This window comes from Megascapheus bottae, chromosome 25 (genome assembly GCF_031878675.1).
Source record: "Megascapheus bottae isolate mThoBot1 chromosome 25, mThoBot2.hap1, whole genome shotgun sequence".
Taxonomy (NCBI): domain Eukaryota; kingdom Metazoa; phylum Chordata; class Mammalia; order Rodentia; family Geomyidae; genus Megascapheus; species Megascapheus bottae.
This window is the reverse complement of record NC_143533.1, coordinates 4,604,313-4,629,337: the sequence shown is the minus strand read 5'-3', so window position 1 is coordinate 4,629,337 and position 25,025 is coordinate 4,604,313. Positions and strand designations below refer to the sequence as shown.

The 25,025-nt window shown below is 48.3% G+C and overlaps 2 protein-coding genes and 2 pseudogenes across 2 annotated transcripts; 2 read left to right on the top strand and 2 right to left on the bottom strand.

Annotated features, from left to right (window-relative positions):
• Nucleotides 1–4: 4 nt before the first annotated feature.
• On the bottom strand, nucleotides 5–636 carry LOC150046213 (sesquipedalian-1-like; annotated as a pseudogene).
• Nucleotides 637–1,662: 1,026 nt separating this feature from the next.
• Nucleotides 1,663–6,932, top strand: Cd2bp2 (CD2 cytoplasmic tail binding protein 2). The gene is made up of 7 exons (XM_090357996.1): nucleotides 1,663–1,764; nucleotides 2,156–2,259; nucleotides 2,460–2,595; nucleotides 3,082–3,239; nucleotides 3,864–4,299; nucleotides 4,382–4,488; nucleotides 4,575–6,932. Exons 2-7 carry the CDS (start codon nucleotides 2,182–2,184, stop codon nucleotides 4,683–4,685), a joined length of 1,026 nt encoding a protein of 341 aa, XP_090214122.1. The 5' UTR covers nucleotides 1,663–1,764; nucleotides 2,156–2,181; the 3' UTR covers nucleotides 4,686–6,932.
• Nucleotides 6,933–11,235: 4,303 nt separating this feature from the next.
• On the bottom strand, nucleotides 11,236–12,322 carry LOC150046211 (ornithine decarboxylase pseudogene; annotated as a pseudogene).
• Nucleotides 12,323–16,581: 4,259 nt separating this feature from the next.
• On the top strand, nucleotides 16,582–19,143 carry Spn (sialophorin). Its single transcript, XM_090357717.1, has 2 exons — nucleotides 16,582–16,893; nucleotides 17,591–19,143. Exon 2 carries the CDS (start codon nucleotides 17,625–17,627, stop codon nucleotides 19,002–19,004), a length of 1,380 nt encoding a protein of 459 aa, XP_090213843.1. The 5' UTR covers nucleotides 16,582–16,893; nucleotides 17,591–17,624; the 3' UTR covers nucleotides 19,005–19,143.
• The last annotated feature ends 5,882 nt before the right edge of the window (nucleotides 19,144–25,025 follow it).

Below are 25,025 nucleotides of genomic sequence, written 5' to 3'. Positions count from 1 at the left end.
GCTCTCAGTCTGTCATCAACAAAGACTGGTTGAGCTTCTGTTCCAGCTTTGTCTGAGATCTGCTGCCCTCATTGTTGCTGGCTTCCTGGAGCTCTCTAGGTATAGCCCAAAGCACCTGGATCTCCTTCCCAATGCGCTCATGCAACTCCTGGAAGCGGGAGGGAGCAGTGAGAGCAGCTAGAAAGCCACTGTCCTCTGGGGGTAAGCTGGGCTCTTGGCCAGTTGCCTGCCACTACTCTTGATACTGGGCTTCCAGAGCTGGTAGCAGTACAGCCAGCTGCCTCCAGCTCACCCTAGCCAGTGTACACAGCCATGCTTCTAGTTCTTCCTGGTTTTCTGCAGCTAGTTTGTAGGCCCATCCCCTGTGCCTTCCACCCCAGGGGTCTGGATGGTAAAGGCATAGGTTTCTGTGGCCTTAAGGTGGGACTCCACTTGGCAGTTCTCCAAAGAGAACTCCAATGAGGATGAGGCCCAGAGGTGTGTGGTCTGCCTGATGTTCGAGGTAGAAGAGTAAGTTTCCCTGGAGGACAAACCAGCGGCGCTGATAGCTGGTGTTAGCAAGATGCCCTCCTGGTCTGGGGCTTGTATTCTATGCCCATGGAAGAAACTGAGCACAGACTTGCGGTGCAGTTTCATGGTAATCCAGTGTGGGAGGAAGCCCTGAAGAAAGGGTGGTCAGGTTGCTTTGGGGAGCCCTCCATGCCGCCCTCTTTCAGCTTGCCAATGCAATTCTTGGCCTGCAGAGTTTGAGATCTGATGGCCCCTAACTCTCCCCCTCACTTCCCAATCCTACCAATGCAATTTTACCACCACGTGCGTGATGCTGGCTCCTCTTGGCTAAGGAGTGGATTTCATCCTGCAGCTGTGGCTCAAGACGGGCATTGTTGCCCTTTTCCAGGCCTGCCTGAGAGCAGGGACGGCAAGGGCGTCAGTGCCACCTCACCTGTGAGGGCTTTCCCACCCCTGAAACCAGGAACCGGCCCAAGGAATAGGCACCGGGCAAATGGCTTCCTCTGGGTCCTAAAGGGAGCTAGGTTCGTCAAAGTGCCCCAAGTCAAAGACTCCTCTCTTAGGAGAGGACTGACAATTGGGACGGCGGGAGTTTGACTTTTTTTTTTCTTCCTTTTTTATTCTTTTTTGGTAAAGGACCTGGCTATGTAACCGGGGCTGGCTTCGAACCTGCCGTCCTTCCTCCACCACCCGTGTGGTAGTAGGGCTTTCTACGGGCAGCAGCACCATTCCTGGCTCCCAAGGCAAGATCTCTAGTGAACTGGTTGGTACTGGGCACGGAGCCTTCGGCTGGCCCTGGGGGAAGCGGCGACTCGAACGCTGCCTGGCAGAGAACGGGCAGGGTGCCACGGGGTGGCCCAGACGCCTCGCCATCCTAAGCTCGGCCTCCCGACGCAGACGCGCTCCACGCGTCCGCCAGAACCTCCACTACCGTCGGGGAGTCGGCGGGACTTCCGGCCGCCGGGGAGTGGGGTCTCCACGTCGCTTCGCCCCGCCCCCTCCTCCCGCCCTCCCTCTAGAGGCTTCCGTCACGTTCCGGGCTGGGAACCGGGCGGGAGGGCGGGCGTCAGCCCCGCCTCACTACGCACTTCCGCCCGCTCTTGCAGTTAGTCCTCCGGCCCGGAATGAAGCCACTTCCGGCCTCGTTTGGCGCCTTCCTCCATCTTCTTCCGGGTTATGGTGCCCTGATGCCCCGGATGTAGCCTTGGCGAAAGCATCTCTCCTTTCTTCCTCCACCTCCTTGTGGGATCCCAGGTGAGCGCGGGCAGTGGGTCTACCCGAATGTCCGTGGCCCGGCTACCGGTGTGATTTGTACGCACAGTCCGGGACGGCTGGGGGAGTCGCCACGTGGGGTTGGGAGGTGCGGGGAGAAGCGGAAGGGCTGGGGCGCCAGGTCCCGGGTCCTCCTGGGTCCGCCCGGGCCTCGAGGGCCCTGGGAGGGGGGGGGGCGTGTCAGGCCGTGATGATTCGGGAAACCCGCCTCCCTCCGTCAGGGAGCACCACAGACCCGGCGGTTCTCTTATCACTGCTCCCTTCCCCAGCGGGGCCTGTCACCTCACAAGCAGTGCTTGTCCCGGGGGCCCTCTCGCGGTCAGTCCCTTCCTTTTCTAGTTTTCCTCACTCTGCATCCTTTTCCTCCACTCAGCTTGAAGAAATCCCCCTCCACCGGTCATGCCAAAGAGGAAAGTGACTTTCCAAGGTGTGGGAGATGAGGATGATGAGAATGAAAACAGCGCTCCCAAGAAGAAGGTGAAGAAAAGTGGAGGAGAGAAACGTGGAGGGGGCGGGGCTCCAAGCTGAGGAAAGAGGAGGAAAGAGGTTGTGTAGCATAGGAAGGAGCACATTCTCTGAGCAGTGGGTCTAAATGGGTTTCAGTTTGGGTTCGGATGTTGAATGTTTGGGGAAGTAATCAGTAATCTGCCCCTCTTTCTGCTGGTTCCTCCTCACAGATGGTGGACCCTGTGGTTGGGGCAGGGGGTCCTGGGAGCCGCTTCAAAGGCAAACACTCTTTGGACAGTGATGAGGATGATGATGAGGAGGAGGGATCCAGCAAATATGACATCCTGGCCTCCGAGGATGTAGAAGGTGAGTTTTATACAAGAATTGAGGGGTGGAGCCAGGCTGGTGGCTCACACCTGTAATCCTAGCTACTCAATATCTGAGGATCGTGGTTCAAAGCCAGCCTGAGCACTAAAGACCGTGGGACTTTTATCTCCATTTAACTACTAGAAAACCAGAAGTGGCATTGTGGCTCCAGGAGTAGGGTGGTAGCCTTAAGCTGAAGAACTCAGGGACAACACCCAGGTCCAGAGTTCAAGCCCCACAACTGGGAGAAGGAGGGGGGAGAACAAAAAAGAATTGAGGGTCGGGATATAGCTCAGTGTGACAAAGCACTTACCTAGCAAGTGCAATGTCCTGGGTTCAATCGCTAGTATCATAAAAAGGAAAATATTGACTCTGCTAGAGGGACAGGTCAGGAGCCTTAGAAATGTGGAGCAAGGGAGGCTCCTGCCTCTATTTTACATACCTAGCATACAGTAACCTTGTTTTTCCTCTTTTCTTTTTATACAGGTCAGGAAGCAGCCACACTCCCCAGTGAGGGAGGTGTACGGATCACACCCTTCAACCTGCAAGAAGAGATGGAAGAAGGTCATTTTGATGCTGATGGCAACTACTTCCTGAATCGGGATGCTCAGATCCGAGACAGTTGGCTGGACAACATTGACTGGGTGTGGCTCAGGGCCTGGCATAATTGAGGCTGGCATTGCTTGTGAAGTGACCTCAGTGGAGGTTTATAGGAATTTTTTTTCATGAATGCTACCCTTGAACTTTGTCTGCTTAAGGCTGTCACTCTACCACTGTAAGCCACAGCTCCACTTGGGGTTTCCTGGTGGTTAACTGGTGATGTCTCACAGACTTTCCTGATCCTCTGACCTCAGCCTCCCTTGTAGCTAGGATTATAGTCTTGAGCTACCAGCCCACATATTCTCTCCCTCTCTCTCTCTCTCTCTCTCTCTCTCTCTCTCTCTCTCTCTCTATATATATATATATATATATATATATATATATATATATATATATTCATACATACATATATATATATATTTATTTATTTTGTGCCAGTCCTAGGGCTTGAACTCAGGGCCTGGGTGCTGAGCATGAGCTCAAGGGCAAGTGCTGTACCACTTAAGCCACAGCTCTGACGTTTTCTGGCTAATTGAAGATGAGAGCCTCACAGACTTTCTCACTTGAGCTCACTTCAAACTGAGGTCCTTTGATCTCCGCCTCTTTAGGATTACAGGTGTGAATCACCTGCACACAGCAAGAAATAATTCTTTATCTTTCCTTTATAGGTGAAGATCAAGGAGCGGCCACCAGATCAGCGACAAGCCTCAGACTCCGAGGATGAGGATGGTCTGGGCCAGACACCCATGAGTGCCCAAGCCCTCCTTGAGGGACTTTTAGAGCTGCTGTTGCCAAGGGAGACGGTAGCTGGGGCACTGAGGCGGCTGGGGGCCCGAGGAGGAAGCAAAGGTGGCAGCAAGGGGACAGGGAGGCCTCGCTCCCCCCAACGCCTGGACAGGCTCTCTGGGTTAGCTGATCAAATGGTGGCCCGAGGCAACCTGGGTGTATACCAGGAAACAAGGGAACGGCTGGCTATGCGGCTAAAGGGGTTAGGGGGCCGGACCCAGGCAGCCCCTGACCCCACACCTCCACCCTCCCTGGACATGTTTGCTGAGGAAGTGGCCGAGGGGGAGCTGGAAACCCCAACCCCTACCCAGAAAGAAGGTGAGCTTGGAGGACAGAAGAGGGGTACTGTGGGGAGAAGGCAGGCCACTGGAGGCCCAAATGGCTTTGCGTCTTGTTTTAGAAACAGAGTCATCAGGAGATGGTCTGGTGGATGTAATGTGGGAATATAAGTGGGAGAACACAGGGGATGCTGAGCTGTACGGGCCCTTTACAAGTGCCCAGATGCAGGTAAGCCCCTTCCTGTGTCCTTTTGCCCTGCCCCTGCCTTTCCTAACTCCTGTCATTCTTGTCAGTTCTGCCCTCTCTTCCTGCAGACTTGGGTGAGCGAAGGCTACTTCCCGGACGGTGTTTATTGTCGGAAGCTGGACCCCCCTGGTGGCCAATTCTACAACTCAAAACGCATTGACTTTGACCTCTACACCTGAGGCTCTTCACAGCCTCGTTTGGTGGCCCCTTCTTTCCTGGACATGGTGGGGGAGGCCTTGGCGGCCTCAGCAGTTAGGATATTGGAGGCCACTTTTCAGTCAGTTTTCTTTCCCCATAAGTCTTTGGCTGCCCTGATGGCCCCTCTGGCCTTGCCTAGGCCTTGAGTGTTTCCTCCATGAAGTTGCTCCTTGGCAGTTTCTCTCTCTCGTATCTTGGACCACTGTACCTTTGTGGACCCCATTAGTATCGGAGTTCAAGCCTGTCAACTGTGTTGAGGTTCCCTTTCCCAAACCCCGCTCATTGTGTAGACATCCCTTCACTCACAACCTCCAGTCTTTTCTGGGGTTCTCGTTCTGTTCTTGAGTCTTTGACTTTCGGGACTTCAGGTTCTCCGTCTTTTGGGGCCTCAGGGGTAGAGGCCCTGGGTGGAGATTTAAGGCAGGGAGGGCTGCATTATCTGGAAGACTTTGGGACTCTGTTGAAGGCAAGCAGGAGCAGGGTACACACTGACTCCCACCCTCTCGAGCTCCTTAGACATCAGTCCAAAGTGGAGCAGCCAGAGCCTGAGCTGTCTCTTTAATCTGGCTTCTCTTTCCCTTGTAGCAGTTTCCACGCCTCGTAAGTGAAGGGCACACCCAGAGATGGTACATCAAGGCCCCCCTTCAAGGCCACCCGGGCTAGCCATGCATTGCGCAGATGTGGAGAGGGGGCAGTGACTCATTAGAGGTCACACCGTGATTCAGTTGGCTCAAACCCAAAGGACTCCTCCTCCAGACTACCTGGTCACAACGTCTTTTCTGCTTTGGCCTTGCAGCCTCCCTTCCCAAGCTCCTGCTCCTGATTGGTACTGGACTAGTGTCTTGAGGAAACAGGTCACTGGGCTGATCTGCTGGCGGGAACTGAGTCTGGTAGAGGAGGCAGGGACAACAGGTGTCATTCTATTACCTGGACTAACACTCTACCCCAACCAGTATTGCCTTATTTCCCACCTCGTTTGTACCAAGTTAGATTGATGATTCTATTTGGCCAATGAGGCTGCATTGAGTATGTGATGATGGAGCTGGCTCTTAGAAGCTCTCTAGGTGTTGCTGGTGTGCCATCATCTGAAAACCCCATGACCTGGGCACTCCTGGAGAGAGAAGATATCTTCTTGACCTTTCTGGGGTAACCACTGACTTGTGGAAACCCTTAGTTGTAGGTATCTGGGCACCAGAGTTACAGGATACATAGGAGTCCTGGGAGAGCAGGGACCAGCCTAGAAACAAGGAAGGTCTCGATATTACTGTGAAGTTCTCATCTTCCATAATTAGACCCATTCAGTGCCAGCCTCTGCTGGAATTTGACTCCCAAGAAGCCATCTTTGTTGTCATGCCCCATCTGTGTTAGTAAGAAAGAAAATCCTTCCAGATAAAATGGTAAAGTGTCATTGATTAAAAGATGCCTTAGTTCCAGAAGTGTTTAGAAAAGAAAAGAAAGACAATGGTCACTTCTGTGCTGCAGTGAACCACCGGCCCCTGCCCCCTGAAACTATAGTGGGGATTGAATCTAAGGCTTTGCACTTAAGACACAAAACTCCCGACCCCCTCCCCTTCCCCAGTCCTTTTATTTGTGTTTTTGATTTTTTTTTTTTTTTTTTTTTTTTGAGATAAAGCCTTGCTAACTTCTGGGCTGGAACTTGGGGTCTCCCCACCTCTATCTACTGAGGAATGCACCGCCATACCAGGCTCTCTGGGGAGGTGGGTAGTGTTGGTGTTGGATGATAAAAGGCTGTTTAGGACTACTGCCCTTAGTGTCCAGCGGCAACTTGAGACTCAGCCTGTTCAAAGCTGATTCCATCTCACAGCCTCACCATGGCACCATGGGGTGGCCAGAATCGTGGTTTCCAGATACCCACATGCTGAGCTCCAGGCCTGTGACCATTACTTTCCATGGCAAAGGGAGTTTGCAGACAAACAGTAGCGAGTTTTGAGATTACTTTGGGTGACTGAGGTGGGACCAGGGTATTTCTCATATTCCCTATAAGTGAAAGAGTTGAGAGATACCCAGCAGGAAAGGGGAGGGGGGAGACACTGAAGATGGAGGAAAGAGCCGCAGGCTAAGGTGTCCTAGAGAAACTGGGGGAAGGCAAAAAGCAGGATTTTTGCCCCAGACCCAAAGTGTGTGGTCCCCTGACAAGCTGGCCCAGAGAAAACGTTTTTGGACTTCTCAAGGATAGTAAGATAATAAACTTGTGTTGTTTAAAGCTGCCAACTTTGTGGTCATTTGATGTAGTCCCAGGAGGCAGTGAGTCCACATCTGGCCAGCTGAGTGCCTCTCCCCTGGGGACTGCTGTGGTCACAGTGTCTCCCTGTATTCAAGTCCCGTTTCCACCTATGACTGGGCTTAGCTGTTGCCAGTCTTCTGGATTTACAGAAAATTTAGAATACTCTAAACTCACCTAATATCCTCTGCTAACATCTTAAAATAGTGTGTTTGCTACAGCTGACAAACCCAACATTGCTGCTGGGTTTTTTTTTGTTTGTTTGTTTTAGGGTGCTAGTCTGGGCATTTGAACTCAGAGGCTGAGCACTGTCTCTGAGCATTTGTGCTCAAAGCTAGTGCTTTACACTTTTGAGCCATCCTTCTACTTCTGGCTTGTGTGTGAGTGATCACTTGCACATAGAGCCACACAGCTTTTTCCTGCCCTGGCTGGCTTCAAACCACTCCTCAGATCTCAGCCTCCTGAGTAGAATTACAGGTGTGAGCCACTGGCACCTAGTCCATCGTTACTGTTATTTTAAACATCTTTATTGAGATATAACCCACCCATTTAAAGTACACAGGCATATACTCCCCCACATCTAACTGGACTTTTAAGACGTATTCAGAACTATTCGTGGTAGCTCACACTTGTAATCCTAGCTACTTAAGAAGGTTGAGATCTGAGGGTCGTGGTTCAAAGCCTGGGCACTAAAGACCCTGGGACTCTTCAGTTAACCACTAGAAAACCAGAAGTGGCGCTGTGGCCCAAGGGAAGGGCGGTAGCCTTGAGCTGAAGAGCTCAGGGACAGGACAGCTCCCAGGCCCAGAGTCCACGCCCCCCAACCGACCAAAAAGAAAAAAAAACTTCTGTGGCTCATACCTGTAATCCTACTCAGGAGGCTGAAATCTAAAGATCTGTTTCAAAGCCAGCCCAGGAAGGAAAGGCCATGAAGTGTTTATTGCCAATTAACCACTTAAAAAAAAAATCTAGGCCGGAAGCGTAGCCTAGGGGTAGAGCACTTGCCTACCATTCACTAAACCCTGAGTTGGATTCCTAGGTACCACACACAGAAAAAGTCCGAAGTGGTGCTGTTGCTCAAACGGTAGAGCACTGGACCTTGAGTGAAAAGGAGACAGTGCTCAGCCCTGAGTTTATGTCCCAATGTTAGAGTAAAATGAAGTCCACACTTTAGTGCCTTTTAGTGCAGTCATGGGGTTGTGTACCTGTTGCCACGATGCAATTTTAGCACTTGGTCTATAGAAGAAACCTGCCATACGACTATGGGGCTGGTACAAACACTAGGTTCAGTTTCAACAACAAAACCTCTCCCATCAGTAGTCTGCCTCTTATTTTCCATCCTCAGCCTTCAGCCCTGGAAATCAATTCCTATCTCAGTATTTACCTGTCTGGGACATTTAAGATAAATGAGTGAGGGCATCCATGGCTCATACCTGTAATCCTAGCTATTCAGGAGGCATCTCATTATTTAGCAAAAAGGCCAGAAGTGGAGTGTGACTCAAGTGGCAGAGTGCAAGCCCTGAATGAAAAAGCCAAGGACAGCACTCAAGCCCTGAGTTTAAGCTTCAATACCAATACACACACGCCATATGTGATGATGTAACGGGACCTACCATAATATCCCAGCCAGCACTGGTCCTGTGTGAACCCACCACACTTATTACTTAAAACCCTACCCAAGTGTTGATGTCTTCCCAATTTCATCTTCAATGTAGACCTTTTATTTTATGTCCTGGAGGTTTAACTGTGGGCCTGGGCGCTGTCCCTGAGCTCTTCAGCTAGAGGCTAGCATTCTACCATGTTAGGTTTCTGGTGGTTAGTTGGAGATAAGGTATTCCCAAGGTATTTTGATGATGGAGAGTGAGACCCAGGGGCTACACGACTGAGAAGTAGTAGCTAACCTAATGGAAGGCTGATTCCAGTGTTTATACCCACCATTATATTACAGCATAATCATGAGAGCTGTCAGCCAGCATGCCTGGCATCTGTCAGCATGATGTATGTTCTCAAATGAAAATTAACTGCCGGAAACAATGTTCTTCTCTAAGGGACTGCTGTTTCTTCCCTTTTGATTAGGAGAAGTCATGTAAATTTATCCCTTTGGGGCTAGTCCCGAATTGCTGTAAGCCAAATGTAGAATTGGCCACTCTGTTAACACTTTTCTAAGCTTTTCTCTTTCCTTTTATATTAACCATGTTACCAGCGGCTTCCTGTTTCTTAGGGAAGAGGTAAATAATAAGTTTGTGTATTTGGAGGCATAGGTATGAATGACTATGAAATAGGCATCTTCTTTCACTGGGCAGGCACTGGCTAGGCTTTTTTTTTTTCCCCAGTCCTGGGGCCTGAACTCAGGGCCTGAACACTGTCTTTGGACTTTCTTCAAGGCTAGCACTCTACCACATGAGTCATAGCACTGCTTCTGGCTTTTCTATGTATGTGGTACCAAGGAATTGAACCTGGGCCTTTATGCATGCTTGACAAGCACTCTACCACTGGGCCAAACTCCCAGCCCCCTGGCTGGGCTTTCAGGTTATAGATGCATGTCTTCCAATGGAGTGGACCTTTCTTTCTTTTCTTTTCTTTCGTTCTTTCTTTCTTTCTTTCTTTCTTTCTTTCATTTTTTGCTCTGATCATTTCTGTTCCTCTCTCTTTCCCTTGCACTCTTAGGGGCTGTCTTCTGGGCCGGTTGGGTTGATCTGCTGTGTCTCTGTAGTGAAAACCATTCATTAAATGCTAAAGCCCAATTATCCCTGTTCATGTAGACATGGCCAGACTACATTTCCCAGCCTCCATTGCAGCAAGGTAAAGTCAGATGATTACGTTTTCACCAATAGAATGTGCCTGGAGTGATCTGTGTGACTTCTAGGCTTAGGCCTTAAAAGGTCGGGCCAGGTCTGTATTCACTTTCCTTTGCTGCTAGCTAGAACTCTAGACAACAGATCGAAGCCTGAAATTGATGACAGTGCCCTAATGGATGGTAGAAGGGGCCAGGGTCACTGACTGGTGTGAGAAGCAGAGCTACGTCTCCTGCCACCAATACTTAACTTGGGACAAAGTCCATTAAAGAGAAATCATTTACTTTTTCCCCAAGGCCACCACTTTATTGGATCTTTAAGTTGACTAGAAGTAATACAGTCTCACATACTGCCTCTCCTATTTTGTCCCTCTCACTTTCTTTGAAAGAGGGTTCTATTTTCTGGGATAGTTTCTTTGATATTTTGTTCCAATACTTAGTAATTTAATTGTGTGTGTGTGTGTGTGTGTGTGTGTGTGTGTGTGTGTGTGCCTGTGTATATGCACACATGCATGCCTGGGCACTGTTCCTGAGCTTTTGTGCTCAAGACTAGCACTCTACCACTTGAACCACACCTAATCCATCTTTTTTTTTTTTTTGTCACTCATTGGGCTTGAACTCTGGGTCTGGGTGCTGTCCCTAAGTTCTTCAACTCAAGGCAAGTGCTCTACCACTTTGAGCCACAGTACCACTTCCAGTTTTCAGGTGGTTAATTGATATGAGTCTCACCGATTTTCCTGGCTGGGCTGGCTTTGAACTTCGATCCTCAGATCTCAACCTCCTGAGTAGCTAGGATTGTAGAAATGAGTAACAAGTGCCTAGTTCAGCATTTTAATAATTATGAAAAAGGATGCAGATGTTCTCTGGCTACTTCCTTCTGGCAACATAAGGGGTAAAGGTAGAGAAGGCAGCAAGGCTTCTGTTCTTTGGTGGTGGACATGAGTCCTTGGCTAAAGTCTGAAAGAAGTCTGATAGTTTCATGAGGCAGAAGCTAGACTACTCAAATCTGAGGATGGCATTTCAAGGCCAGCCCCAGGACTAAATACTGGGGGACTCTATCTCCAAGTAAACACTAGAAATATTGGAAGTGGGTCTGTGGCTCCAGGGGAAGGGCAGTAGCTGAAAAGCCGAAGAGCTCAGGGACAGCACCCAGGCTCAAAATTTAAGCACCGTGACCCACCAAAAAAAAAAAGAAAAACAATTAGAGGGCAGAAAATTAAAAATTGGATTGCTTGACTAATTCAGCTAATTCTTTTTTTTTCCCCAGCCCTGGGGCTTGAACTCAGGGCCTGAGCACTGCCCTTGGGCTTTCCCAAGGCTAGAGATCTACCACTTGAGCCAAAGCACCACTTCCATTTTTTTCTATGTGTGTGGTATCAAACAATCAAACCTGGGTCTTCATGGATGCTAGGCAAGCACTGTACCATTAGGCCATGCTCCTGCTCCGTAGTTCAGTTAATTCTGATCTCCTTCATTCCAGACTGTCCTGGGGTTTCTACACATTGATAATGGCAGAGGTGCAGGCCGCTGGGCATTGCTCCAAGCCACTCTCCTGGGCACAGGATGGGACAGCATGCTGATGTCCTGTTTCTTCATGCTGGGCAGAAATCCATGCTTCTGGACTTGTACATGAGTTGCCACATAGGCCCGTGACATCACGTAATCAATAGTTGGCCCCTGGAAGCCATCAAAAGTAGAAACAGCGGTAACAGTGTAGACACCCATGTTCTCAAAGAGCATCCAATCGCCTACATGGATTTTGGGCAGGTCATAGCACACAACAATGTGATCAAGGCCATCATGTGGGTTCCCAAATGCCAGGCTTAGGTCTCTTCTGCAGCAGGGGCTTTACGTGTGCATGATCAGAAAGGATACTGTTGAAGGATCTGTGGATCTGTATACATTCTCATTCACGTCATCCACAGAAGTCTGCTCATTCATCTTCATCATCAGAGCCATTCTTATCTTTTTATAAGATTTTACTTTGGTAATGATATTCACTACAAGTATTTAAATAGATGCAACATACACTGTGGAGCCTGATGGAAAGTATTTGACCAGGGATGGGTTGATCATATTGGTGATCTCTTCAGATGTCAGCTTTACATTCTCAGATCTGGGGAAGCCACTACCAGTATCCAGTAGATACACGCTGAAGCCAACCTCAGCCCCCATGTCCAGAACACAAGTGGGGCAGCAGAGACCCTCGGTGTAGCTACTACCCGCGTAGAAGCTGACACCAATGATGTCAATATCTAGCTCTTTGGCTGGTTTCAAAAGCAGTCTGCTGGCTTTGAGTGAGGTACCAGATTGAACCCTGAGGCAACAGAAGGCTTTGGAATCATCAGTGGTGATGCACAAAACCAGCTTTGCCTTTGGGTGAGCTCTGGAAACTTTCATCAGCTCCGTCTCTCTGTCAAAACATCATCAGCCCTCAGCCACTGGACACTTACTTGATCTGAGACACTTGCTTACACAGATTTGCATAGATCATCCTTTTGGAAAGCATCCGAGGCTCTGTACCACCTGTATTTCAGTTTTGCTGGCACCATGTACCCAGTGGTAGCCAAGGTCTTCACTATGGATCTGCCATCATACATTTGACTGTATCCTTATCCTCTGAGAGAGAAAAACATCATTAATGTTTTAGGCCAAGATGTCATTGGTAGTAAAGCCTTCTTGGAGGAAGCCACTTCCCTATTGAAGTGGCTCATGGTTGTGGCACTGGATGGGCCTCTGAGATGCAACAAGCTCCAAAGAGCTGAAGAAGTTCACTCTGAAGCTTTAGCAAGGACTCTTCTAAACAAATGGACCTCAGAGCATCTGCATGGCCCTGGCTAGCTGCCCTGCGTCCTCCGCCCACCCCTGGGTTTTGGCACCATTATGTTAGATTGTAATTCGGTAAACCATAAAGAGACTACCACGCAGTCTTCAGGCAGAAAGAGAAATTTATTTCCAAACTGCTGGCCCCAATCCCAGCTGGAGATGCAGGTGACCATGGGGATGGGCATAATTAGGGAAGGGGAGGCCATGCCAGATGTAGATGTCACCTTGGAGGTGTGGCTAGGATGGTCCAGGATGAGGCCTCAGTGAAGAGGGAGGTCACCCCCACCTGGGTAACACAGGTACTGGGCAGAGACTTAGATATGGGGGTGGGGAGGCATCTACAGGGCCTTCTCAGGCAGACCTTACACTCCAGTAATACTTTTTCATTTTTTGTGTAATTGGGATTCTTTTTTTGTGATTTTTTTCATATGTTTTTTTATTGTAATTAATAGAAGGGTTACATTATATTTGCCAGATAGACGGTGTATTAATTCACATACATTGATACCCTTTCTCATGTCTTGGTCCCCATTTCCCTCCCCCTGTAATTGGGATTCTTTTGGCTAAAAAATAACCAAAACTTTGACTTCCAGAAAGCCCAGAGGTGGAGATGGACAGGCTATAAAGGATTTTGGGCATGAGAGGCTCACAGGAGGCTGAGGTTTGAATATTGTGGTTTGGAAGCCAGCCTGACCAGGGAAGTCTGTGAGACTCCGGGTTTTTGTTGTTGTTGTTGTTGTTGTTGTTTTGTTTTTGTGCCAATCCTGGGGCTTGAACTCAGGGACTGGACACTGTCCCTGAGCTTCTTTGACTAAGGCTAGTGCTCTACCACTTAAACCATAGTGTCATTTCCAGCCTTTCTGAGTAGTTTATTGGAGATGAGAGTCTCACAGATTTTCCTCCCTGGGTTAGCTTTGAACCACTGTCCTCAGATCTCAGCCTCCTTAGTAGCTAGAATTACAGGTATGGGCCACCAGCTCTCAGCTCTGTGAAATGCTTATCTCCAATTAACTGCCAAAAAGCCAGAAGCAGAGCTTTGGCTCAAGTAGTGGAGAGCCAGCCTTAAGCAGAAAAAGCTAAGGGACAGTTCTGAGACCCTGTTTATCAGTGTTTTTCAGTGACTCAAAGATCCTGTGCTCTTTATCCTACTCTGCCACACACAATGTTGTCATCATCGGGCCAGTTCCTCTCAGAGTTGTGGGCTATGTAGAGACACATCATGTCTGGTGGGAGGAGAAGTCACTGTTTCTGGTTCTTTTAAATGTAAGGAGGAACTTCCTAAGCTTCCCTCCTTGTATCACAGGGGACGGGACTGGGGAACCATGTCTTTTCCTGACACACCAGGAATAGGGGATGTGACGGCTGTGAATCACTTTTTATCTTAATGACAAAATGCCTAACCTAACCAGCTTAAGGAAGAAGACTTATTTTGGTTCATGGTCTCAAACGTTTTAGTCTATGATTGCTTGGTCTCCTTACTTTGGGTCTGGGGCAACACTTAAATCATGGTGGAAGGAGGGAATGCTGGGTGGAGCTGCTCACCTCATGGTGGCCAGGAAGTAGAAAGAGCCAAGAACAAAATATGCCCTTCAAAAGCCTGTCCCTGCTCACCTTCTTCCTCCAAGCAGGCCCTACTTCCTTAGTCTCCATCACCTGCTAATAATGCCAACAAATGAAGAATCCATCAAGGAAGGTGAAGACCTCAGGGTTCAATTGATTCTCATTGATATCATAACTGGGGACCAAGTGCTTAGCACACGAGCCCTTTAGAGGACATTTCACACTCAAAGAGAGACTTTAGATGAATCACTTTTGCCTGGAGCTGACCCCTGTGTGGATGGAGATGGGGGCTCAGCACTGTTAGGGGTTCTTTTAAGAAGGAAGGAGGCAGAGATTATGGTGTTATTTTACTTGGGTTTTTTTCCTTTCCTTGCTATAAGGTTTTGTTTTGGGTTTTTTTGGCTAGACCTGGGCTTGAGCTCAGGGCCTGAGCACTGTCCTTGGGTTTTCTCAAGGCTAGAGCTCTACCACTTGAGCCTCATTACCACTTCTGGTTTCTTTTCTATGTATGTGGTACCAAGGAATCGAACCCAGGTCATTGTGCATGCTAGGCAAAGCACTCTACCATTAGGTCAAACTCCCAGCCCAACTGATTCTTTTTTTTTTTGAGTCTTCTGATGTAGCCCAGCTAGTCTTGAACTCATAATTTTCCTGTGTCAGCCTTCCAAGTGCCGGGACTACAGGCGTGAACCATCACAGTTGGCTCTAGTTTTAATGAGCCTGACCTGGCTGATATCAGGAAGTCCTGAAAAAAAGCCAGGACTTCCTCCCCTCAGGGACCATCTGGTGATAAGCAAACCAGCCATTATTGTAACCAGTTTGGCCAGAAGGAGGTTGACCATTAGCTTCTGTAATCACACTTGTTTCCTGTCCTATTTCTTGCATCCCCTTCCCCACCTAAATTTGCCTTCAAATACTCTGTACAAACCAAGAGCTGGCACTCAGATTTGGATGAGACTCCTCTGGCCCACCAGAGTAAAATAAACCCAAGTTACTCCAGCCTTGGTCTCAACAGTCCATTCACCTTTCTGTGACACTAGTAGTTCTGTTTTTAAATTCTAATTTAATTTATTTATTTAATGGGTGGTGGGGCTTGAACTCTGGGCCTGGATACTGTCCCTGAGCTATTCAGCTCAAGGCTACTGTTTTACCCCTGAGCCACAGCTCCACTTCCCCTTTTCTAGTGATTAATTGGAGATAAGAGTCTCACTGTCTTTATTACCCGGGCTGGCTTTCTACAGTGATCCTCAGATGTCAGCCTCCTGAGTAGCTAGATTTACAGGGCTGGCTAATACCCCATTTCCTTTATCCATTTATCCATTGATGGATGTTTGCATGGATTCCATATCTTGGCTATTGTGATTAATGCTGTGAATGTCATGTGAGGGCAGATGTCTCTTGGAAATAATGATTTCCTTTCCATAGAATTTATATCTGGGTCAAATAGTATTTCTATTTTTAGAATTTTTTTAGTTCTTGTATTACCCCCCCCCTCAAAAAAATTAATCCAGAACTAGCAAAAAAAAAAAAATTGGAACTGGAGGGCCTGGAGTTTGACCTAGTGGTAGAGTGCTTGCCTAGCATGCACAAAGACCCGGGTTTGATTACTTGGTACCACATACACAGCAAAAATCCGGAAGTGGTGCTGAGGCTCAAGTGGTAGAGTGCTAGCCTTGAGAAAGTCCAAGGACAGTGCTCAGGCCCTGAGCCCAAACCCAGGACTGGCAAAAAAAAAAAAAAAAAATGTAACTCGAATCTCAGTTCAAATGGTAGAACTCCAGCCATAGTGAAAAAGCTTAGCAAGAACTCAAGGTCCACTGGGTTTCTGTGACATATGCCTGTATTCTTACTCAGAAAGCTAAGATCTGAAGTCTTAGAAAGTCTATGAAGGGGCAGGGAAGATAGTTTAATTGTAGAGTGCTTGCCTAGCATGCACAAAGACCTGGGTTCAATTCCTTAGTACCACATACATAGAAAAAGCTGGAAGTGGTGCTGTGGCTCAAGTGACAGAGCTCTAGCCTTGAGAAAGCCCAAGGACAGTGCCCAGGCCCTGAGCTCAAGTCACAAGACTGGCCAAAACAAAACCCTAAGAGACAGTGCCCAGGTCCTGAGTTAATCTGTTAGCCCAGATCTTTTGAGACTATCTTCCATGTAAATTCCAGCATCTTTACTAATAAGACTATAAGACCATAGGCATTGCAGTACTACTGGTCTAAGTTGTTTGTGAATCTCCTATGTGAGCGTCCCACTGGAGGGACCCCAACTTCTTACAGTATAGTTCAAGGGCTCACAACCTGCACAGCCTTCCAGGCCCCAGCCAAATCAGTACCCTCCCCCTCTCCCTCCCCCTCACTAATACTTCCTGGGAGCTCTTGGGCAGGAAATGCCGCACCCCAAGTCCTGATCTGACAGCTCAGGGGACCACAGATAGAAAGGAAACCACGTTCCCCTCCCTTATCCTCCTCTACACCTCAGTGTCTCATGTCCTGTCAGCTCTGACAACTTTTCGACCAATTCTCCCATCTAAGATGCAGAAATCCCCATTCTGGACCCCCTGCCCACTCTCTTGTCTCCACTGAGCCCCCAGATTCTCAGGTTCTCATCACAGGGATAGGAACAAGGATGGCGGTGGGCAGGCTTTACTCTGAGTGGGTGGAGCCAAGACCCACTTCCTTTCCCCTTGGGGCTCAGGAGGCTCCAGTTCACCAGAAGCCTCAGAGGAGCTGAGCAGGAGTTGCTGTCCAACCTTGCCTTATCGATTGAACTGGTAAGAGGGTGTGACCTGGGGGGAGGAAACAGGAGCCTTGGTGGACATGAGAATGTCCAGTGATGGCCCTGACAGGTCATGGGCTGGATGATTGGAAGTCACAAAGCTGAACAGGACACAGCTATTAGCTGCTAAAACAAGAGAGGACATCTGGGTTGGGATATCGTGGCAGCAGTCTGCATTTGTGCCTTAGATCTCTTTCTTTTCTTCAGTACTGGGTTTGAGCTCAGGGTAATTGCTATGCAGTTGGTCTATGGCTTGAGCCACACATTTAACCCCTACTCGCCATCCTACTCCTCACCCACTCTGGTGAGTTTTGAGATAGGGTCTCACTTTTGCCCAGGTGTCTTGGATCTTGATCCTTCTATTTACACTTGGTGCCATAACTACAATGCCCATTTTTTATCACCACTTCGGACTTGTTTTGTTGAGACAGAGTCTCTCCTTAACTTTTTGGTCAGGCTGACTTTGATCTGTGATCCTCCTGATCATCGCCTCTCAGTTATCTTTGATTACAGGCAAGAGCCACTGAACCTGTCCTCTTGTTTCTGATAATAGTAAAGGCAAGCATGGAAAAAAAAAAAAAAGCCGTTAAACCACAACTTGGGCCTGGCAGTTGGCAGGGAAGTGGCGGGGAGGAGGCCAGGCTGGGACCTCCCCCAGCCCCTATGTGTTTCTTCAACTTCCCCACCCTCAGGTCCCAACTCCTGCTTCTGCTGGTCACCCTGGAAATGGCCTTGCTTCTCCTCCTCTTCGGGAGCTTAACGGCCCCAATGCTGAGTCTGCAGACTTCAGTGGCCATGCCCAGACCTACTGCAGGAGAGCGCTCTCCTTCTTTGGTCTCAGATAGCACTGAGGTCCAGAATCTCTTGGGCACCTCCAATGAGCTATTCACAAGAGAAACTAAGGATGGTCACAGCACCTGGAGCCCGATCCCAGCTCCGTCCCCCTCTATGCCATCTGGAGCCAGACCGGGGCCTCTTCCTGTGATTTCCGTCCATACACCTGAGCCAACAATCTCTCAGGATGAGTCCACCAAGAAGCCTTCACTTCTCCTAGAAACCTCCAGCATTTCTGTCCCCAGAGAAGAGCAATTTCTGGAATACCCCACTGTGACAGATGGAATCATGACACCTAGCTTCCAGGAAACTTCCAGTGGTACCAAAGAACCCTCCGTCACCACATCAACACATTTTCTGGAGCCCTCCAGTAAGATTAGTGGATTCCCTGTTACTGTGACAACCAGATTTCTGGAGCCCTCCAATGAGAAGGATGGACCCTCTGTTAACGTGACAACTAGGTCTCTGATACCCTCCAGTGGACCCTCTGTTACCATGACAACCAGGCCACTGGATCCCTCCAAGGGACCCTCTGTTACCATGACAACGAGCTCTCTGCCGCCCTCCGATGGACCTTCCGTTACCATGGCAACCAGGTCTCTGGAGCCCTCCAATGGACCCTCTGTTACCATGGCAACCAGGTCTCTGGAGCCTTTCTATGAGACCAGTGGACTCCCTGTCACTATAGCAACTAGCTCTCTTGAGGTCTCTAGTGTGGCCAGCGGCTCCCCAGTCTCTAACAGAAAATTATCTGTGGTGACTACTCCGAAGCCCTGGACACACACAAGTTTGAGCCCCTCCCAGGCTACGGGTCAGCGGTCCAATGGCACATTGCTGGTGCCCATTCTTGTGGCACTGTTGGTGGTTATAATCCTCCTGGCTCTGTTTCTGCTGTGGCGTCAGAGGCAGAAGCAGAGGACGGGAGTCCTGATGCTAAACCGAAGTGGAAAATGCAATGGGGTGGTGGATGCCTGGGCTGGGCCAGCACAGGTTGCTGACGAGGAGGCCGTGATAGTCACAGTGGGAGGATCTGGGGGTGACAAAGGCTCTGGGATCCCTGAGACATCAGTGTCTGGCCAGGGGCTTTCACTCACCACTTTCTTTGGTAGACGGAAGTCCCACCAGAGCTGCTTAGCACTGGAGGACCTAAAGCCTGGGTCAGGGCCCAGCCCGAAAGGGGAGGAAGAGCCACTCATGGCCAGTGAGGACGAGGTTGTAGAAGCCCCCACTTCCAATGGGCCAGAAGTGGAGGATGGAGCTGCTTGTGAATAATGAAGGTGGAGTTCCAAGCTTGGTGCTGGTGGCTCATGCCTAGAATCCTCACTACCCAAGAGGCTGAGATCTGAGGATCCCAGTACAAAGCCAGCCCAAGCAAAAAAAAAATAAAAAACAAAGTCCATGAAACATTTCTCTCTAATTAACTAACAAAGAGCCAGAGAAGTAGAACCCAGCTCAAGTAGATGAGCACTCCCTAGCTTTGAGCAGAAAGCTAAGGGACAGTGCCCGGGCACCGAGTTCAAAAAGTACTGGCACAAAAAGAAAAAAAAAATTAGGAAGAACCACTTTCCATTCCCTTCCCTCTTAGCACAACTCCCCTCATCCTTCCCCAGCCTCCTCCAGCTTCTGCCCCGAACTTCACTTGCTTCTCAGTTCTCGATTCAGTCCCACCCGCGTCCTCACCCAGGATCGGGTTGTTCACATGCGCTGAACATCTGTGCCCTGCCAAGCCTGCATCAGCCTTCCTTTCTTTCCTCCATCGAACTTACTTGGCCTGTGATTTCTCTGAAAACTCCCTCAAAGGATGCTCGGGGAAGAAGAAGGAAATGACAAGCCAGAAAACTCCCTACGAATCGGGGCACAGAAGCTTCCACTTAGGACAGTCCTGCAGGCCCAGCCTTCATGAACTTCCATTCCCTTTGGTCCAGGCTGGAGCCTCAATAAGGGAAGAGTGCCAGGAAGGATCGAAGGTATCCAGCTGTGTTTTCTGGTGGGCTTGTGACTCACCCCAAAGTATCACCACTTCTCTACGCTCCCTGGTCTCCTCTGTACTGAAGCTGCCAAACCAGGAAATTCCAGTCCAGACATGGTTCTCCAAATTTTCCAGCACCTGACTAGGTCCAGGGATGTGGTTTGTGTGCTACAGGCATGAAGTTGACCATTTTTTTTAAAAATGTAATTTTATTGCCGGGCACTGGTGGCTCACACTGTAACCCTAGCTACCCAGGAGGCCTGGGATCGGAAGATGGAGGTTCAAAGCCAACCCAGGCTAGAAAACTCATGTATGCCCAAGGAACCACCAGAAAACTAGAACAGGAGCTGTAGCGTAAAGTGGCAGGATACCAGCCTTGAGCAAAACAGCTCAAGGACAGAACCCAGGCTCTGAACTCAAGCACCACAACTGACTAACAATTTTTTTAAATTGCAATAAAATATATCCATGTATCTATTTTTTATTATTCAGGTATTGTACAGAGGGATTATTCTTTCATAACTCAGGTAATGAGTGCATTTCTTTTTGGATATCTCACCCTTTCCTTTGCTTTTCCCTGGCAATGTTTGTAAGAGGTAGGGGTGAGTAGTGTGTGTCCTTGGGGGGAGGGGGAGATTAGGGAGGGAGATTGTCACCCCAAGGGGCCATAGCTCAGCATACTATGTCCCCTCTTTGAAAGTGCCCTGAAGGCGTCCCATGGGCACACGAGCAGGCACCCAGGCAGGGACACGGAGCCCACTCAGTAACCGCACTGATCTGGCTAAAGTGCGTTATGTTCCGAGTTCCATTTGCCTGTTTCTCCTTTCCCATTCTAGAGGCTGAGCACCTCCCTTCTGTTGCAATAAAGAAACAGGAGACAGGCCCAGGGAGGGAGGAGGGTGGCCTCTGGGGCTTTTGCCCTAGTCAGGGATAGAAAGATAGGCCAAAACCTGGGCTGTATTGCTTCCTACCAGCCCAGACTACAGCCTCGGGAGGACATGTGGGCCAAAGGCAGTTTCTATTTCCCCAGGTGGCGGAAGAAATTTGTCAAGAGGAAACTGTTGAGTCAGAGGGCTGAGAAACCAACAGACTGGCCTACAAAGAGAGGTGTGGGAGCCATGTGAGTGTGAATGCAGAGGCCTAGATGGAGGGGGGAAGTGGGAAGGGAGGCTGGTTTTGTGTGTGTGTGTGTGTGTGTGTGTGTGTGTGTGTGTGCTTGCTGGTGAGAAGTCTGAGTGGGGAGAGAAGAGGCAGAAAGTGGGCTTCTAAAGGCCCACACTGGCACTTGATCATCATCTCAGCAAATGCTATTTGTCAGAGTCTTCTAGGAATGTGGCAGGTGTTGTTTTAGATTTCTCAAACCGAGCACCCCAATTTCAGCGTTTAGAAAACGCTGTCAGGGATGTGAGAAGTCCCCAACTCTCCGCAGCTCTTGGTTTCAGAGCTGTTATTGGTTTTCGTGTCACTGGAGGAAATAGTGGGAGGGTGGGGAAGGCACCCGGAGGGGACTTCAGAAAATGTCAAAATGTCAGTGTTAAGGCAGAGGCACAAATAAAATGTCACAATAGAAGGGAATTTCTCCCGAGGGGACCAATTCCCTGAAGAGTTTATTCTAGAGACTTTGCTTTACTACTATCTTTTTTCTTTCTTTCTTTTTTTTTTTTTTGTCAGTCCTGAGGCTTGAACTCAGGGCCTGAGCACTGTCCTTGGGCCTTCCTCAAGGCTAGCGCTCTACCATTTGAGCCACAGCACCATTTCTGACTTTTCTATGTATGTGGGACCTAGGAATCTGACCAGGGGTTTTGTGCATGATAGGCAGGCACTCTCCCACTAGGCCAAACTCCTGGCCCTGCTCCACTGCCACCTTTCTGATGGCATGGTGACTGGCTGGTGGCAAGTTGTCAATGAAATTCAGATCAGTGACTGAGGGAATAAATGAATGAATGAACAGATGAGTGAGTGAAATGAATGAGTGAATGAATGGATGAGATAGTGAATTAAATGACTCAATGAGTAAGACTTTGAAGGCTAAGTATTTTGCCAGGCTAGGAAAGGGGCGGGGCAGGTACAGAAGTAAATGTTTGTAGAGTCTGTTGTTTTTTTTTCACCAGTCCTGGGCTTGAGCTCAGGGCCTGAGCACTGTCCTTGGATTTTTCTCAAGGCTAGAACCCTACCACTTGAGCCTCAGCACCACTTCTGGTTTTTCCTAAGTATGTGGTACCAAGGAATCGAACCCGGGTCTTCGTGCATGCTAGGCAAGCACTCTACCACTAGGCCAAACTCCCGGCCCTCTGTTGTTGTTTTCAAACATGGAATAAATGACTTTGAAAAGGAAGAAGTAGGAGTAGATATCTATAAGCCCAAAAAGAAAAAAAAAGGAAAAAAAAAAACAAGCAGAAAGAGGAGAACAAGCAAAGCAAAGCAATAAGGAAGTATAAAATATAGAGACAGATTCACATATATTGTTAATAAAAACAATTATAAGTGACTTGTTTTTCTTATCACACTCATTAGGAATCATGTTTTCAAGAGCTATGTAAAGACTTTTAAATGCCTACAATATGATGTTAAGTAGAGAAAAAAAGCAAGTTACAATCTGTGACTACATATGGTTCTAGTTTTGTAATGACTCAAAAATGTACATACTTATAGAAAGAAGAGGAAATACCCCAAATGTTCATAGTGGGTTTCTATAAGATGATGAGTTTGTGTAATTTTTATTTTGTTTATTTTGTGTAATTCTTATTTTGTTTCTTCTGTATTTGTCAAACTTTATACAAAATAAATGTCTATTGTTTTTTGTTGTTGTTCTGGTTTTTTTTTTTTTGTAGGTCATGGGGCTTGAACATGGTCTGGGTATTGTCCCTGAGCTCTTCAGCTCAAAGCTACTTCCTGTTTTCTAGAGATTAATTGGAGATAAGGTCCTTTTGTGCCTGAGCTGGCTTTGAGCCTCCATCCTCAGATCTCAGCCTCCTGAGTAGCTAGGATTACAGGAGTCAGTCACCACTGCACTGGCTCTATTGTTTTGTTTTTGACTAGAAATATATATATATATATATATATTTTTTTTTTTTTTTTCTGGTCCTGGGCTTGAGCTCAGGGCCTGAGCACTGTCCTTGAACTTTCTCAAGGCTAGAGCTCTACCACTTGAGCCTCAGCACCACTTTTAGCTTTTTTCTATGAATGTGGTACCAAGGAATCGAACCCAGGTCTTCATGCATGCTAGGCAAGCACTCTACCACTAGGCCAAACTCCCAGCCCCCCAAAAAATATTTTTAAGAAAGATGTTCTAGCCAGGTACAGTGGTTCATGCCCGTAATCTTAGCAACTCGGTAGATGAGAACAGGAGGATTAGGTTAGGTTTTAATTAAGTAATCAATAAATAGATTACCATGTGGTCTTCAGGCAGAAAGAGAAATTTGTTCCTGAACTGTTGTCCCTCCTCATCTCCTCCCCCACACCTCAGAGGCACACATGGCCAAAAAGGGAAGGGGAATTGCCTGGAGGTATAACTCAAGTGGAAAAGGCAAAGGAGAGCATGAGGTCTTGAGTTCAAGTCCCAATACACACACACACACACACAGATACACACACAATCTTTATTGGTGCATGCCTTACAGTGGCTGCATAGTTTTGAGAAGGCTTTGGGTGGGGTCATGAGGAACTATTGGGGACGAAGGACTGGCTGTCAATGAGCCACAGTGGATGTCTATGTGTCCCAGTTCCCTGTGGCTGATGGCACCAGGATAGCCAGGCTGTAACCTTGGCAAAGCACCCAGCTCAAGCAGAATTGACTGTCAGCCCTGGAGAAAGCCACCTGCTCCCCCTTGTATTTGTACCCGCTCTGCCCAAAGCCAGCCCACCTCCCATCTGTCCCCCGAGGACATCTGTCTCCACTTACCAACCAAACTCCTCCTCAACCATCACTTTCTTGGTACAGTTGCCCTTCTAACTCACCACAGATTGCTCTTTCTCCCTTCCCACAGTGCCTTGCGGGGGGTGGCATGGATGACTGTGTTTGTATGTGAACAATCAGGTCCTTACCACTGGCTTGTGGTCCCTATCAGGGCCATATGCCATCTCCAACAGTTTGAGTCCACATCTCAGTCGACACGGCGACCTAATATGTGGAAGCTAAGTGGAGGGATCAACGAATGAACTATGTGTTTTTGAATAACATGGTAATATCAGCTGTCTCTTGGAGTTTTCCTCTGCTATCCAGGATGACCCCAGGAAAAGCAACCTACAGTGAGAATGTATATTGTTTTAATTTTTAACTATCATTTGCCAGTCCTGGGGCTTGAACTCAGGGCCTGATCACTGTCCTTGGGCTTTCCTCAAGGCTAGAGCTCTACCACTTGAGCCACAGCACCACTTCCAACTTTTCTATGTATGTGGTACTGAGGAATCGAACCCCGGTCTTTGAGCATGCTAGGCAAGTTCTCTATCACGAGGCCAAACTCCCGGCCCAACATATTTTATTGTATTGCAACTTAGATGCCACTTAAGATGGAAGAAGAGCTCAAGCCTGGAATGGATTTATTCAGAGCAGAAGATTTAAAGACAAAATTGATGGGGAGGAAGATGCATGAGATTACTTTTCAAGATTTCTCTACTGTGGGATTGAAGATATCATTTATTGGAAAATTCAGTGTGACTGATGGATTTCGGGATGGGGGAGGAAACAGCAGTTCATTTTTAGAACTATGAAGAGAGAGGTCAGGAAATGTGGCTTAGGAGTAGAGAGCTTGCCTAACATGCATGAAGCTTTGAATTCAATTCCTCAATACCACACACACAGAAAAAGTTGGAAATGGTGCTATGGCTCAAGTGGTAGAGCGCTAGCCTTGAGAGAAAAAAAGCTCAGGAATAGTGCCTAGGCCCTGAGTTCAAGCCCCAGGACTGGTCAAAAAAAAATTAATAATGGTTGGGTTCCAGTGTCTCATTCATTGTAAACCTAGCTACTTAGGCTGAGATCTGAGGATCCACAGCTCAAAGACAGCCTGAGCAGGAAAGTCCCTGAGACTTCTCTCCAATTAATCACCATAAAACCAGAAGTGGAGCTGTGTTTCAAAGTAGTAGAGCACTAGCTTTGAGCAAAAGAGATTAGGGCTTGGTACTCAGTCCCTGAGTTCAAGCCCCAAGACTGACAGAAGAAAGAGAAGGAGAAGGAGAAGGAGAAGAAGAAGGAGGAGGAGGAGGAGGAGGAGGAGGAGGAGGAGGAGGAGGAGAGGAAGGAGAAGCAGAATAGGGTTTCTAGTCCTCAGGAGGGCGGGCATTGCTGCATTGCTCAGATCTGAACCCTCCTCCTCCAGCTGGGGCAG